Source organism: Lissotriton helveticus, chromosome 5_1 (genome assembly GCF_964261635.1).
Source record: "Lissotriton helveticus chromosome 5_1, aLisHel1.1, whole genome shotgun sequence".
Lineage (NCBI taxonomy): Eukaryota > Metazoa > Chordata > Amphibia > Caudata > Salamandridae > Lissotriton > Lissotriton helveticus.
Genome location: NC_136065.1, coordinates 367,037,026 through 367,054,974, shown reverse-complemented (window position 1 = coordinate 367,054,974; position 17,949 = coordinate 367,037,026). Strand labels below are relative to the sequence as shown.

Genomic DNA, 17,949 nt, shown 5'->3' with positions numbered 1-17,949 from the left:
TTGAATTGTTAGTAGGCTCTGAGAAAAATATTTTATTATATTTCTAGGAAGTAGGTAAATGACAAAAACTATACTGCAGTATTTCGTAAACAATTGTATAAACTGCTGCAGGCAGCTGTGAGCATTCTAGCAAGTAACTGAAGATGCACTAAATTAGTAAGCGCAGCCCAATAGCAGCCAATTAAAGGGGGCACACCTCAGCCTGGCTCGGCACCAAAACCCCACAAACCTTATGGTTGAAGGGAGATGGGTGGGAAGAGGTAAAAAGCTGAGTACTCACCAAATGATAAATATGCGTAAACATGTCCAAATGCAGATACCTAGCATTTAGAGGCCTGGGTGCCATGCATTTGGAAGCTCTTTGGCAGAGGAATGGGGGTGGGGGAATGGGGTGAGGGCGTGGAGGAAATAGTTTTGTAAAACAGAATACATTGAAATCAACAACAACCATTGAGAAAAATCTATATCTGAAACATTGCAGTTATTATATTGACACATAAGGTTAAGGTATGGGAACCTTGTGTGTTCATATAATAACTGCAAGGTTACCTGTTGGCTGGTCAAATATACATTTTTCTCAATTGTTGACTTGAACTACAGACTATCTCAGTGCTCTGGTTGTGCTCTGAATGTATGCATAACAGGTGTCCTTACAGGTATTACATGGACACACAAGGTTACAGTACCTGTACCAGTGAACAGGGGTGCATACAGATATTATATGGACACACAAAGTTACAGAACCACTTTGATTTGTTTTGAAAAGATTTTGATTTTTTTCTCTCTAGCCCTGCCCCCACAGCAACAAACCACATAGTAAATTTGGCCCTTGAGAGAAAGTATGTGAGTACCCATGCTCTAGACAGCCACACAAAGGGAGTGGAGGTGTGCCGTGCATTTCCTGATGGGCCATCACCAGGCTGAAGGTCCTTAGCTTGAGTGGTGGGAGGAGTTGCCACTCACACAAAGCTGTCTCCTCCCCCTGTTGTGGGCCTGGGTCCAGGTGAGTCAAAGGCAGGGTCGTGTGCACTACAAAGACTCATTTGAAGTTTGACTACTTCAAAGGCAGAAAGGGGTTATACGTTTTGGATCACTGACACTTCCAGAAACAGAACACTTCTGGACTTCTGCCACTCTGCTTGTTGCTTTGTTGTGCTGGCCTGCTCCTTCTGTCCTGGGAGGGACAGGACAGGACTTTGCTTTCTGTATCCTGCTTTCAAGGCTCTCCAAGGGCTTGAGTTGCGCTTTTGTCCAATTAAGAAGTCTTAGGGCCATCAAAGAATCACCTGCCAGTTTCTGGGTTTCTGAGAGTCCGGACTTGCCAATTGGGGCCAAATCCAGTTCCTGGGCCCTTGGAGGTAGAATCTGGTGATCTTAAGGAGAAAATCCATGCATCAAACACAGCTTTTACTGAAGGCCCCAGCTTGCCATCGCAGTGCGTCAGAAGAAGAAAAGTGAGAAAACAAAACAAAAAAACAAATCACTGCAGCGTGAGTTTCAAGCATAGTGTCACAGATGTCCATGAAACATGCCCAGACTCCAGCTTCGCAGCTGTGGAATCGACGTAGCACGTCTGAATTTTTGATGCATCGACCCCGAGCAACGATTCTTCATCAACACCATACCATAGTAAGGAACCGAGGTCCCGTGTCCAGAAACAGATGCCTCACCTCCCCTGTACCTGCTTAGTCTTTGATTTTTGACACATCCAAGGTACTTTGTGCTAAAGAAATGCATCCATTGATTGCTATAGATTAAAACTTGCTTAGTCTTCCAAAAGTGATATTTTGACTTGTGTATGTTGGATTTTTGTCCTTTTGGTCTTTTTTCATTCAGCTATATATTGGCTATTTTTCTAAATTGGCGTGGACTACTTTTGTAGTGTTGTTACGTGTGTGTGTATATAAATACTTTACACATTGCTTCTGAAATAAGCCTGATTGCTTGTGCCAAGGTACCAAGGGGGTGAGCAGGGGTTATCTGAGGTATGCGACGGCCTTACCCGGACTAGAGTGCGGGTCCCTCTTGGATAGGGTGTAAACCTGTGTCAACTTAAGACCCCATATCTAAAAAATACCTTCCCTTTACAGAAAGAGATAGAGTAGATTTTTTATAGAGAGCCTACAATTCTCACGTACAGCCTAAATGGCATCTAAAACTCCCCAACAGTGGTACCATAATATTGGCACTTCGGTGCCCGGACATCAAGGACTCCATTTTGGGTATAGCAGTCTCCCTGAAGGAATTGCTCCAGAATTATAGAAAAAAGGTTCTCTTTTTTCCAGACGTATGTGAGAAAACACTGCATAGGCAACAGCAACCCCAGGTGGTGCAGCAGAAGCTTGTTGTTATGAGCGTTACAGTGGGGGTCTGGAACCCAGCAAAATTGAGAGTTTGGCATAATAAGGACATGTTTTTAAAAAAATATAAATATGAAGCCTGTTTTTGGGGCAGACTTAAAGCCAGCACAGCTGGGTTGCCTGGGTAGCCTGGCTTAAAAAATGGTTTAGACAACTTCATTCCCCCGCAATGTCATGGTAGACAGTGACCCCTGTTTGAGGAAAGTTTGATTTAGAACTTTTGCTTTGCACTGTTTGCATTGTAGATGCTAGTATTTCTCTCCCTTCCTTGCTCCTTTTCCTATACACCTTTATCTTGATCTAGCCACCCTCCCTATTCTATTCAACCCACTTACCTTTATATAGTGGTTGTACATTTGACATGTTTTATGGGGGGGGTCCTTAAAATATTAAAATGACTATTGACTCAGCGGTAAATGTATTAGGAAGAGTGATTTTAAGTAAACTCTTGGATTGGCTAAATGATAGTGGTGTATTAAAATATATCCAATATGGTTTTAGAAAAGGTAGGAGCACACTAGACCAGTGTTTAAATGTGCACTTACTAGCTGGGAAATATACTGTGGCCAAGGCAGGGACATTACAGTTAGCCTTCATGGATTTATCCTCTGCATTTGATCTAGTAAATGGATTAAAGCTATGGGCAATATTGATTGATATAGGAATGGATCACTGCTTAGTTTATATCCTGGCTGATCTACATTGGGATCTTTTTGCGAAGTTGAGAGTTAGTCAAGATGGAAATTGCACAAACACTTTAGTATTGGTACAGGCATCCGACAGGGCTGCATTTTAGCTCCCCTGCTTTTTACCCTTTATATAAACAACCTAGGCACCTCCCTATGCTCTGCTAGCCCAGACATTCCACGTATAGGGCACAGGGCTATCCCTGCCCTCCTATACGCAGATGACGCAGTATTGTTGGCTCGTACAACTGTAGGGCTAGAGAGGCTTTTGGATTCTTTTGGGCCCTTCATGCACTCTTTAAATCTAATTGTCAACATAGCCAAACTGCACACGATGATTATAGGCCAAAGACCAAACAAACGTAAAACATTTTATTGCGAAGGTACAGAGCTTTCTAGGGTCACCTCTTTTACTTATTTGGGGGTCTTTTTCGATGAGAGGGGTACGTGGGTTCCCCAGCAGAAAGCAAACAAAATATGCCATGGCCAGATCCACAGCAGCCGTCCATGGTTTTGCACAACGATTTGAGGCTTCAGATAGTTGAAAACAAGTTTTTAAGGCTTCTCTTGTCATTTTCAAAGTACATTTTAGTCAGTTAATTGTGGCGAAAGACACTGTTTTTACAGAGGAGTGTGAGGCAGGTACAGTCTTGCGCCCTCCTGCGTTGGGATCTATCCCGATATTCAGTGCTGAGGTACTCGCCCTGAGACCCGCCCTGCAGCAAATCAACACCCGGCTGTCCCTACATGTCAACGAGGGAGAAGCCCCCTCACAGCCTGCCTGGCGGCGATATGTCCTCACACACATTCAGAGACCTCAAATCTGTAAAAGAATACTGGGAACCAGGGCTCTCACGGACACTGGATCTGCACCACCCACACTAGCTATGCACCCAGCACTACACCAGACACCCACACCCACCAGCTGTGCACCCAGCACTACACTAGACACCCACACACACACCAGCTATGCACCCAGCACTACACCAGACACCCACACACCAGCTGTGAACCCTGCACTACATAGACACCCACACCAGTTGTGCACCCAGCCTCTCATACAGGCAGCACTACACCAGATACCAGTCCGCCTCCCCCGCTGTGCAGTCTGCTTGATCTACACTAAACACCTGCCAAACAAGACTGCTCTACACCAGACCAACCCACCCCAACCCTGAATGTCACTGGCTCTACATCAGACTCACACCCACCCCGGGTCAGCCGTGCAGTCTGTGTGTCATACAGCCTGCTGTACACCAGACACCCATCCAAGGTGTGCACCCAACCTCTCCTTCAAACGTCTCTATACTAGACACACACACCCCACTTGACCCCAGCTTTGGATCTAGCATTTCACTGCTTCTACACCAGGCACACACACACACACAGTCACACCCCAGGTCAGCTGTGATTCAAGCAGCCTTCTGTACATGAGACGCCCACTCACTTCAGCTGTGCACCAGTGTGCCAGGCTGTTTTATGGCAGACACCCACCCATCCCAGCTGTGCACCAGTGTGTCAGGCAGCCTGCTGTACACCATACACCCACGTGCAGCAGGTGTCCCCTAGTCCTCCTGGCCAGCTTTACGGTGGGCACAAAGTGTCTCAGACACGCACCCTAGGTCTAAGCCGCCACCCCACCACATCAGCAAGCGTAACAGGTTGGAATCCCAATGCATCCGACTCCTAGAATATCACCCCCCAGATCACATGGTAATTGCTTTGCTCTTCTGCCATTACCTCTCCTAACCACTGCTTCTAGGTGCTCTCAACATGTTACCCATTACCTCTGCCATACTCTCCCAACCACAACACCCGACCTCTTCCCCTACCATTCCTACTACCCCCCCCCCTTCGATCCTCTCCCGCATCCCACCACCTCTTCTTCAACCTGTGTCCCTGCTCCAAAACCACCGCTCCCACTTTCCACTAAAGCGGCTCTCGTCATCCTCTACCCCCACGTCTCCCCACCACCGAACCCCAAGTTCTACCCTCACCCTCCCAACCTCTCCAGCCACTGCTTCCAACCAACCTACCCACGACCAGCACAGCCACCTCAACAGCACCACAGTCTCCCTTACTGCCCCCTCCTCCCTCCCCCCTCGGAGCTTCTACGCACCTCAACTTGCACTCTCCCCACCAACAGCTCGCGCCAGCGCCAGCGCCATTTTATGCAATACTTATGATGATTTATCAAAAGTCTCAAATTAACGACACGGCCTTTCACCGACCCCATCAAAAGGGCCTCCCCCACCATCTCCACAGACTCTTATCATGCTCCAGACCCCCCAACATAGGGACAGCCTAGGAGGTTAAATCAGGCCCCTGCGGCGCGGGGGTGGGACGACTGAGGAAGGGGCAAACATTAAGAGCCCCCCCAACGCATCACACGGCCAATAAATATTGTGAGAAATGGAACATTCGGGGGGCCCTCATCATAGCCAGCAAGGGTTGCAACGTTTGCTTTATGCCACAGCCCCTCTTAATACCACCAAAATATCTCTCACCACTGCCCCAGTGTTTGTCACCATCTCCACAGCCTCACTCATCCTAACCCCATCCCCACCCCACAGTGTCTCGGGGTCACTTTTAAAAGCCTCTGTTCCATTTGGAATTTTGAAGAGCGAAACATACACACATGACCAGAATGTGATCTCTTGGCGCTACGGACCCCAACTATGAAACAGGGGGGCTAACGTTGCGGAAACAAGGGTTTACGTTTGTTCGAAAATCTGAGTTTACACTTTCCTTCTTAAATTTAGACAAATCCCGACAGCCCCTCCCCGTCTGTGGCTACTTTCAGCCACATTCACCATTTACCGTACTGCTGCTCAGCTTCAGAGTCAGACAAACTCCGACTCCCGCCATCCTGACTTTTCCAATTCCTGCATCGTCATCAGGAAAGGCAGCCTCCCTCCCCTCCGCCAATCACAACGATGCAATGGCAGCGTTGTGATTGGTGAGCCGTATCGGAGAGCGCCTCACAGCTGGGCCATTTTCTCTACAGAAAAAGGGAGAGTGGGCAGTCCTGGATGACCAAACAGTCAGTATACACAACAGTGGGCAAGCCACTCCCCCCCTAAATCTAAGACTTTTCTGTAATATATTTGTCTTTTTCCTGCAGCTAAAGTACCTAGCCTACCTCTTAAATACGCCTTATAGGCATCCCAAACAATCCCAATCTTACCCTGATTCCTCTAAAAAAATTCTTTAGTTTCTCCTTTAAAGTCTCAATCGTCTCAGACTCACATAGTATCGTGTGATCCAGCCTCCCCTACCCTCCCCTACCCTCACACATAACAGGATGGCTGAATGATCTGAAAGGTATACCACAAAATGTTCAACCTCCACAACATCATCCTTAATAACACGGTCCACCAGACAATAATCTATCCGAGACATATGCTTATATTTTTTATTATAATACGTGAAACCCTTTTACATCTCCATATATTACACAAACCCCACTGCACCATCATTAAACACACTCTATCCGACATCTTGGGGTTAACTGCCACTCTGCTACTTAGAGATCTATCTAATTTATGGTCCAAAACTGTATTAAAGTCGCCTGCCAAAATGATCTGGCCAGTAAAACCCAAAAGTTCATTAGCTAGTTCATCCAAAGGGCCAGTATCATCCTGGTTAGGACCATAATAGCCAACCAATATACTATTCTGCCCGTAACTTAACAATTAACCATCTTCCTGCAGTACTTGAGGCATTACCTTCTAACAAAATACTTGTACCGTGATTTACTAATACTGCTACACCCTTAGTAACTGCTATCTGCCTCGTATAAATTGCATGTGTGACCCACCTCTGTGCCTTAAAAATCTTCCCACTCTCCTTCTCCGTCGAATGTGTCTCTTGTAAAATAATAATTTGTGCCGAACAATCCTTCAAATACTGGAATATTCTATCTCTCCTACCCTTCACCCGACGTCCATTCACAGTCCACGACAAAACTTCCAACTCATTACTACTGTTCCCTGTCATCCTCTAAACAACCACACACAACACCCCCACACTGTGAAAACAAGCCTGTGAAAACAAGACATCTGAGGTATTTTTTATGTATTTTTTCCCCACATCCCCTCCCTGAGCAACCTGCTCCTCACCCTCCCACCCCCGGAAAACTCTAACCATCTTCCCATGGCAATAATCCCGATGAGTAACCCCTCGGTGTGCGGCTAACAAAGGGAAACAAAACTATATACCCTTAGTACACAATGAACCATAAATTAAACCACCTCTTATCCTAACCTTTTAGGAAAATAGCTCTAAAGCAGCAAAACCAACCATCCACCCTCCTTCCTCCTGCATAATCGCTTACTCATTCCCCGACTCAACCTGCTCAATAAACTTGTCCACTTCCTCGACAAAGCAAAAAGAATGCATCTTATTGTTTAGCATCACTTTGAAAAGAGCAGGAAAATTTAATTGAAACAAAGCACCTACATTTCTTAATGACTCCATTCTTTTGCTTAGCTCCCATTGCCTATTAGAAGTTACCACCGACAAGTCAGACCTTACTTCAATCCTTACACCGTCTACTTCAAGAGGTTTTTTCTTCAGAGCCTAGGCTAAAATCTTCCCTTTCAGAGTATAAGTAAGAAAATTTACTAGAATTCTCCTAGGTTTGGTTCGATTCATGTTTAACCTAAAAGGGTCCCTATGTATCCTCTGAATATCCCAGGCTATTTCTTCTTCCGTTTATTCCAGCTTGAGCTCTCTTAGCATCTGGACCACAAAACCTTTAATATCTCTGCCTTCTTTGCCCTCAGGAAGTTTTAAGACTTTCAAGTTATTTCTCCTTTGATAGTTCTCTAACCTTTCAACTCTGTCTTCCTGCTCTCTCTCCTTAGCCCTAAGCCCCTCAATCTCTTTCCTGTTAACCTGCACTTCTTCTCTTAGATCTCTAACTTCTGCTTCAAGTGCAAGTGTTCTCCCACTCAAATCTCTTAAACTGCAGGTCCGCATCTAGACACGCGGCTGATATAGCTGACCTCCTACTCACTAATGAACCAGACATTCTAATCCTGACGGAAACATGGCTAAAGGATTCATCTACACCTATCCTCGACATACTAGTAACCCCTAACTATGACATTATTAGACTGGACAGAAATGATAGGCCGGGTGGAGGGATCGCTTGCATATATCAGAGTAATCTAACAGTGACCAACGTCAATGCCCCGGCACCATCCTCCTGTGAATACCTTTGCTTAAACATCTCTAGTAACAACAAACAAATATGTTCACTACACACATTCTACCACCCGCCAGGCGATAACATCACATTCATAGAACAACTCATGGACATTTTAGCTACCAATGACGGGCAACAAAATATGCAAATATTTCTGGGTGGGGTGACTTCAACCTGCATTGGGGCGACCAAAACGACTCTGAGGTCAACAGCCTCAAAGCCTTCCTCTCAGAACTTAATCTTAACCAAATCCGTAACAGTCCCACACAGGACAAAGGCGCAACCCTCGATTTAGTAATCTCCAAGGCTGACGCCACTCAGCTCGACTCGATCCTCCCCTGTGATTGGTCTGACCATCACATCATTACATTCCAAGTCTTGGTATCAATTAAAAGACTTTCGACACAACCTTTGAGAACAAAGATCTTAAGAGAAATCTGAAAAATGTTGGCGCCAACCTACTAGCATCCTCTAATCCAAACATTGTAAGTCCCCCCGGAAGAACTATTCGATGTTCAAAGTCTGACCAACCACTACTTCCACTCCATGAATAGCCTACTAGACAAAATAGCCCCTCTACAATGGAAAAGAACCACCTTAACAGTCTCAAAACCCAGGTATGATTGTAGTTTAAATGAAGACAGACGCTCACTTAGAATAATTGAACGACGGTAGAGATCTGCACCCTGAGTTGACCACCTCAAGCTATTAAGAACTACCAGAAACTCCTACTTCAGAAAAATCAAAAGGTCCAAAACCGACTTCTTCAGGAATCAACTAGACCAAGACAAAAACAGTCCCAATAAACTGTTCGATCTAATCAAAGCCCAAACCAAGAGTGCACCTAACCACTCAAAGAATATACCTGGCAATCTACCCAATTGTGAGGAATTTGCCTCCTTTTTCACGACAAAATCAGAATCCATAAAGACGGACTTGCACAATGACCTTTTGTCCCTTACGGACATGCAAAAGAATGCCACACTGCCCTTGACAGGTGTCCCAGGTAAATGCTCCACAAAACTCAACCTTAAAATCAAGGCAACCTGGTCATACTTCAACATTTACAGTGAAGATACTATACTAAAAACTCTAACCGCCCTGAACCCCTCCAACCACTTCACAGATCGCTCCCAGCTAATTACTTAAAAGACTTAATTCCATTGATACTACCTCTCTGGACCAAATTATAAATAGCTTCCTCCTTCAAGGAACCATCCCAGAAAGCTTGAAAACAGGGCAGGTATCCCCTATCCTAAAGAAACCTACGGCTGACCCAGCAGACTTAAACAACTATCGCCCAATATCCAACATCCCCACTCTAGCCAAGCTCTTAGAAAAATGTGTTCACAGCCAACTTAGCAACCACATAGATCGATTTAACCTGCTTAACCAATACCAGTGAGGCTTCCGTGCTGGTCACAGTACTGAAACAGCCAGGACACACATAATTGACGATGCTCTAAAAATCCTGGACCAAAACGAAGCCTGTTTATTAAATCTTACTTGATCTGTCATAAGCATTTGACACTGTTAAACACGACAACTTGCTAGAACTACTGAAACACAGAATGGGAATATTTGGATCTGTGCTTACCTGGTTTACCTCTTTCCTCCAAAATAGATCTCAAAGATTCCAGGTCAATAAATCCCTGTTCAACCCTGTACCAGTCACATTAGGAGTACCGCAAGGCTCTTCCCTTTGGCATACACTTTTCAAGCTTTTCATGGAACCACTCGCCAAAGTTCTCAGTCTCTCCGGGATACATTTCCATATGTACGCAGACGACACCCAACTCTACATCAAGATCAATTCACTTGAGGACATCAAGTCTCTCAACACAACGCTACAAAAAACTCAAACATGGCTGGCTGAAAACCATTTGAAACTAAATTCCCTCAAAACGGAGTTCCTCTTAATCGCCCCCCCCCCCAACAAATCATCCACCATCCTTGAATGGATGAAGCACCTAACAGCACTCAAGGGCAACCTCTCATTGTGGAATCAGCAAAATCATTAGGTGTGACACTGGACAGAAACCTAAACATGCAGAAGCATATCAGCATCTCCACAAAAGGAGCACATTTCCACATGAACACCCTGCGAAAACTAAAACCCTTCCTACCAGCTAATGACTTCAAACAAGCTGTTCAAGCCCTAGTAATCCCAAGAGTGGAATATGGGGTGGTAGCCCTAGTCGGCCTCCCCAGGGCAACGACTGCTCCTCTAAAAAGCAGCGATCAACTCCGCTGCGAGACTCATCACAGGTTCAAAAAAAAATCTCACATCTCTCCTGACCTTAGAGCACTCAACTGGCTACCGCTTGAAGCTAGAATACTGTTGAAGATCGCTTGTATGACGCACAAGGCACTACACTACAATTCCCGAGCTATCTAGCTCAGAAATTGGTACTCTTGACTGGGAATAGAGCCTCCAGAAAGTTCCAAGAATCTTCTGCTGAAACCACAACGTTTTTCCAAAAAAAAACATACAACCGGTCCTTCTGTGGAAGGACTCCCAGGATCTGGAATGCTTTGCCTACAGAAACAAGACTGAACCCTTCCACTGCTTCCTTCAAAAAAGAAGTGAAAGCGATTCTTATGGCGAAATTCACGTGAATTATTTACCTATGACTGGACGTTGATCACTAGTAGATATTAGTGAGTACTGTATTTAATTACTAGTTTGTATTATGGAGCACCCTATGTCTGAATAACCTACAATTGTACTTCTTTCTATGCTTATACTTATTGTCCAACATATGACATGTAAAGCGCTCTGATACTCGTAAGAGTCTTGTTCGCACTATATAAAACCTTCAAATAAATAAATAAATCATCAATCTTTTTCTCATCCACTTCTCATGCAGACCGAATGTCCTTCTGGTTCAATTATGATGTCTCAAACCTATCTCGCATTTCTCGAGTAAGGGTGGTAAGGGCCGTAAACAGCATACCTATAGAGGGGGCCTCACTCTCAACATCTACCCCCGATATGCCTGAATCTGCACCTCAGTCTCCACCTCAATCTGCTCCTCTTCACCGAAAAGCCTTCTGCTTGACAGTAAGTCTTACCGTTACGTAGCTACAACTTTTGATGCACATCCTTTGTTCGTATTATTTAAAGTGCAGTGTACGCCATTATAAAGGTCTCCTTCGCGGTTTCAGTCACTACGTTTCCTGTGGGTTTCCGCAGTGCGACTTTCTATTTCACCACCAGTTCACCTCGAGTCAATGCTTGTGAGATTTGCACTTTGAATGCCATTATTTTCTTGTTTCCATTTTCTAAGTTTTTCTAAGTTCATTTCACCTTATGCTCTGAAATCATCTATGGGTTTTCTCCCAAAGGGTGTCAGCTTTTTAGGTTACTGAGCAACATTTTGTTCAACAACATCAACAATCATATGTCATTGTTATTTCTTTCTGTATTACAGTGGCCCCTGAAGAACGGATGTGGGTGTCCCGAAATGTATAGGGCATTGTACCATCAAGTGGAACTGACATTAAGATGATGTGATGTGTAATATACTTTACACTTGTTTTGTGTACATCTCTCACCAAAACATTGTTTTCATAAATTAGTTTTTCATGCAATGGAACGTAACTACTGTTTTTGTTAATCTTGAAAACGAAAGAATATTTTCAAAACGACAGTGCTGAATTATTGTTTGTGTTACTTTGATATTGTGTTCAACTGTGTTAGTTTTGGTTTATATCTGATAAAGATAAAATAATATTTCCTCTAGTAGTGCACCTGAGTTATGCAAGCTAACCGCTTGTTGTTTTTTATTGTTATGTTACATATGGGACAGGCAGCCCATAAGTACCGGATAGCACACAATTAGCAGTTTACCTAGAGAACTTTCTCTTGTAGATATAGTTTCAATATTGTAGATTTTCATTTTATATTCAAGGTGTGCAGTACTTACACTTCCTGTTTTTTGACCAATATAAACCTTCTGCCAGGCCTAAACTTTCCTTTCTAATACTTATAAGTTACCCGTAAGGTAGACCCTAAAGGGTTGGAGGGCAGGGTCCATGGTATTTAAAAAGCAGGACATGTATGTTTATGTTTTACATGTACTGACAGGTACATCTAGAGTCATTTTTCACTGTTGCAAGGCCTATCTCTCCCATAGGCCAAAACTGGGTTACCTTTTTTCCATTAATAAGTGCGAACTTCAGATGGGGAGCCAGTAGGGAAATTATGTTTACACTCAAATGTACTATAATTTAAAATCCTCTTTAGTGAGAAAGCCGGATTTTAACTTACTGCTCTGAAAACACCACTTTTGGTTAGCATCCTCCTGCTCAAAATTTCTGAGTTTTCAACTGACAGGGGCTGTTAATGTTTCCATCAAGCATGTGTGTTGGGCCCAGACAGTGAACAACAAGAACTGGGTATAGCTGGGATTCAGTCTTCTTGGCAGGTTGACTGAGGATGAGCTGTGCCATCCCCTAATTAAATTTTAAAGGACCTTGCTCACAGACCACACAAAGGAAAATTATGCCAGGTCTGTCCTTCCCTTTGTCATCATAAACAGTTTGGAGACAGGACCGGAGGGAGGTGGGGGGGTGACTGACCAGAACTAGTTTTGGGGGTATGTCGGGAAGATGGGTCCCCTCACAAAGGCTGGAATCAGGTATACAAAAGAGACCTTCAGACGCACTTCTCAAAACACTCCTGGAACAGTGGAACATTTAGGACTGCCCAGCTGCTAGAAGAAATGCCCAGCTTTTTGACAGACAGCCTTGCTGTCTAAAGAAGGAAGATTGGACCTGCGTGTCTATATTCCAGGCTACTCAGAGTGACTCCAAGAGTCGGTTGACTGACCTCCTCTTGAGTTACAGGGACACAACAAGCTTCCAGAGGCCTGCCCTGCAACTGTCCAGCATCACCTGAACCATGCTGCTGGCCCCTGCAGGAGTGAGCCCTAAACCCGAAGAGGTGCTCCTGGGGTCCTGATCTCTTGGCTGGCAGTGAACATTCCTCCCTGCCATGATGAAGGTTCCATCAGATCCGCCCCGAAGCAACTTAGGGAACAGAATAGCTGTGCAGCTCTGAAACAATGGCTTTGTCGGATCCGACGAGGAGTAATGTGAAGCCTTGTAGAGCCATGCTCTGGAGAGTTTGCACAAAAGTGACACCAGATCCAATGCAGAGCTACGACGAGCCCTGCAGAGCCGTACAGTTCCTACTGAAGTCTTCATCAGATCATCCTCGCCACCCAGCTGAAAGCTCCATTGGAACAAACAAAGATAGCCGAAAGGCCAGGCAGATTTCACATCAAGGTTGTAAGGTACAATCCCTAGCGGGCTGAGACACCATGTAGACCTCGCATCAGAGGATACAAGTACAATTCCCAGCAGGACAAACTCAGTCCTTAACCCAGCCTGCTCTCCCTTGTGATCAGCGTGAAGTTGTGATTTTATTCTGGTCCCGGGGAACCTGATAACTGCAGCTGGCGCTTTGTGCTTCTTGGTACAATTTTTACCTAAAACTTTAAAAGCTCATACCTCCGATTCTACTGATTGGATTTTTGTCTTCCTGGCATCATGTTATTAATTACTACGTACTACATTTTGCTTTAAGTTGTTGGAATTTTTCTTGGGTTGGTTTTTGCCTTATTACTGTTTGAGTGCTGCATAAATACTTTACAGATTACCTCTAAATTAAGTCTGGCTGCTTTATGTCAAGCTACCTGACGAGTCATCACATGTTAACTTGGTAACTTTTGTGGTTCACCCTGACAAGGATTGTTATGTTGCTGGAGTGAGCCTTCCTCCCATCTCAACCAACAACCTAATTTCTTACATAGGAGAATTAAGAGTGTTTTTACTCCTCTGGTCCATTATAACATTTTTCAAGCTTTATGACTTGGTGGTCAAAATCCTTGAAGATTGTGAACTATAGGTTTATAAAAATCACAGCCTGAGATACCGTACTATCCTAGTAAAATTTCAACAAACATGCTAAAATACAATCACAGGTAACAGGCAAGCAACATCTTCATTTAACATGAGTTGATAACAAGATGGCTTATCAACCTGATGGACAACCACAATTCTGGTGAATTGCAGAGCAGATTTAAGGATTAAAATATGAAAGGCTTCCCCACGACCATGTCTCCTGTAATATTGCAAACGATTAAAAAAACCAACATGCTATAACATGGCTAACAAATTTGCTAGACTAGTGGCTCTTAAACTGTGGTCAGGGGACCACTGGGGTCCATGAACTCTTCTCAGAGGGTCTGAGACTGCATAGAAAAGTAAATAATATTAAGAGGTTAATCAAGTGCATATAAACAAAGAAGTAAATATAAAAAATGTAACATGTAAACAATGATGTACATGTGAAGGCATTTGAAATTGTAGGCTAAAAATTGTTAGTATCCTGAGATTGATTTGTGGGAGTAGTGCAAATGCATCAAACAGAATATAGTATGAACTATGAGTGGTATCAATTGAATTTATAAAAGGGCAAACCTCATTAAAATTGTTTTTTTTAAATAGCTGCTTGTGAATCAAATAACATATTTCATCATTTGCTTGATGAATGCTTGTGTCTATATTTTGTGAATTGTTTTGTGGTTCACATCATCGAAAGTGCTTAGTGAGAGTCCCTGCCTTGCAACAAGGACTCTGTGGAAGGGCCCTGGTTTCCAGAAATCATAAAGTGGGGATACACAGAAGTCAAAAGTGTTAAGAATCACTGTGCTGGAGCACAGGCATTCCAAACTATGATTTGTGCATTGTGGGAAGGACTAACAAGCTACTAACAGTCTATAAAGACACTATAAACTGAGTCAGAGTATGGCATTTGATAGGCTCACATTACCTCAATGTTGTTTTCTCTTATAAAACATCATTGTTTGTTTTTGTGTAAATTTGTTTATTGGGTTTTAATTGCATTTGACAACCAACATAGCAATGAATATACGGTACAGTAATACATAACCATAGGTACATTGTTCCAAGGAGAGCGTTCAGTGTTCGGCCCCCTTCGACGGTCTTGAGTCCATCGATCACACCTAACCGCGTGAACTATTAGCGTTTACCTCATTGTCCCCTACAGGGTCGGCTGTTGACCCCTGAGCAAAGCTAAGACTCCCCGTGGTTAGTGGTCTGCTATTCACGGGATGGTAGTGACCTCATGGTGTAGCAACTGGTATGTGGTCGTCACAGGGAGCGCCGATAGAGTCGACGCGGTCCACAGCCTCATGTGTTAACGTGACATCGTCATCTATAGGTCTTCCCAATGCATCTGTGGTGGTGGGGGATACTCCCTCCACACTGAACTTTCCAACTCTTTCAGAAAGAAGAAAAGAAAAAAAAACCTTTGGTGGTAAACTTGGTGAGGTGAGGGGGGGAAGGCTAGAGGGGGAGCGGATGGCGAGTCGCTGCGCTGGAGCGGTGTGTCAGAAAAGTCAATGAACCTTCAAGGGTTTTAATTAAACTTACAATTTTACAAATGATTGCAAAGTTAAAAATTGTACGGCCTTACACACTTGATACATCTAATGCACAGAATGTGACAGCAAATATTAGATTTGTTTAAGCCTGTCACCAAACGGTGATCCTCATGGAAGGAGAAGAGCAACAAAGGGTGTATATGAAAAAATGCTTGTATTTAATACTTCCAGTTCATAATAAAAAAGGGTACATGATATCTAAACAATGTTATAAGAGGTACATTTCAAATGAATCGATCTAGAGAAGCCTCTTTACAACATTTGCTGACGCTTTCCTACCTATTTACAATCTACTCGGTTATCCGGTAGGTAAAGCGAATGTCGACGTTTCGGTCTCTATTCTTGTGTTTCTGAGACCATCCTCAGGACATAAAAATCATATCTTGGGGAACCCTGAAAATAACAGAATTGTCATTAAAAAACATTCTCTGATCCCTACAGTAGGGTTTAAGCAATCTATATATATAACACCCTGGCTCTTTACAACTTTTAACAAAACAGAGAAAAACAATGTCTATGCTTTCACATGTCTCAATGTGGCCTTGATATTCACACTGTCCCAGTACTCTAAGTATAATTCAGTGGGATCCAATTAAATTCATTACTATTGTCCGATGCATATAGTTACATCTAACTTATTGTTGTTATTTGACTATCATTACGTCTTGTCTGATCGTTCCATGTATATCAGCATACCACAATTATACACATGACTAAAAGAGATCATGCAATACCTTGGATAATTGGAACAGCTTGATGAACAAACGGTCTTTTGCTTGTTAGATCGATACAAACAGTAAAACATAGAACAATCAACCCATAGTTTATTTATCGATTTACTCATTTTTTATTTCACTTTTTTTTTATATTATTACGAATTCATTTACCCTTAGAAATCTAGGGCTTGGATTAGTAAGAGCTATGTCTATACTGCAGCATGCACTAAGGGCATTCCTAGTGCGGTTCAATCGATTTAAGCAAAAAAGGGGGGGGGGAATATATCATTCTGGTCATTCTGGGGCAAAACCACTCATGCGGATCTTAACCTTAAACCAGAAGAAAATCTGGACGATGGAACAATAAAGAGATGGCGCAAGTCGATACAATTGTAGTTGTTTTCAAACGTCACCTGCATCTCAACAATTGAGGAAAACACGGAATTAATTTATGCGACTACATTAGTTGTGTATCAGAACTCTTTTGGCCGAACTTGGTCAAACATAGAGGGTGTGCTTTAAATTTGGATACATCCTCCGCCTGTCTAATATATGTACCTGTTACGTTATCTTTGTTAGCCCGACGTTGTAATTATCCTCAAGGGACCGGGCCAGATACATTTCTGCAAGAGGGATATACCTGTCAGTATTCGTTTCTGAACAGAGACAAATCAATTTCCTATGCTAAATTGGTAACAACTTGTACCTGTCACACACGGACTCGTCACAGAGAGTCTTCCGCTATTTCATTTTGCTTCAAAAACGGGCGGCCGGGCTGTACACGGACAAAAAACGGAAGGAGCCCATTAAAAATCTATTAGGGCAGTGACATTTAAAAAGTTAACATTCAAAGTTGCCTTACTTATACTAACATTGTATGTGGCCACTTACTTAGGATGTTGTGAATGCCATTGTCTAATCGCAGCAAGGCTTGATTTTATGTAGGATGCAGGATTAGTACATACCTAAAGGATTCTAAAGGCGTTAACCAACGTCCCCTCTTCGTAAAAAATTGACTGGCAGCCGATAGGGTCTGTCAATATCTCTCAATATAACAGAGACCCACCAAAGGACAAATTAATAATGGGTTCAAGGTTCAAATTTGAAAAGACTTAAAGTTAATTCTAACTGACATGAGTGTTGCATCTCATACCTAGTTCCAATACGTCAGCGAAATTCTCGCGGTACTTCACGATCAGCACAAATGCAGAGACTATGTTCGCTTTCGAAAGCGTTTTTAAAGGGGCTTTGTTTGGAGGTAGAAACAGGACTGACAATTGTCAGATCACGCCATCCGGTATATAGTAATTTGGCGGCCATCTTGTAGTGGACAAAATTGATGGACACCCAGCTTAATAATTTCAAAAAGGCGTAAATTTACCTTTTCTCAGATAATATTACTCTATAATAACGGGGAGGGATTTTACAATTTCTATTTCCAGTTTGTTAATGATACCGATATCTAATAAACTCGGCTTCGGAAAAATCACCGCAAGTAAG

General features: G+C 43.3%; 1 protein-coding gene and 1 long non-coding RNA gene across 2 annotated transcripts in view; one reads left to right on the top strand and one right to left on the bottom strand.

Moving 5' to 3' along the window:
- LOC144753167 (uncharacterized) overlaps positions 1 to 11,852 on the top strand; it is a 334,464-nt gene extending 322,612 nt beyond the window's left edge. Inside the window, exons 5-6 of the mRNA XM_078640935.1 lie at positions 11,129 to 11,322; positions 11,693 to 11,852. Of these exons, the coding sequence (XP_078497061.1) occupies positions 11,129 to 11,322; positions 11,693 to 11,770 (272 nt within the window). The 3' untranslated portion in view covers positions 11,771 to 11,852. The remainder of the gene's footprint in view (positions 1 to 11,128; positions 11,323 to 11,692) is intronic.
- The window catches only part of LOC144753168 (uncharacterized), a 231,932-nt gene that overhangs the window by 126,354 nt on the left and 87,629 nt on the right, over positions 1 to 17,949 (bottom strand). The gene's annotated exons all lie outside the window — the stretch shown is intronic.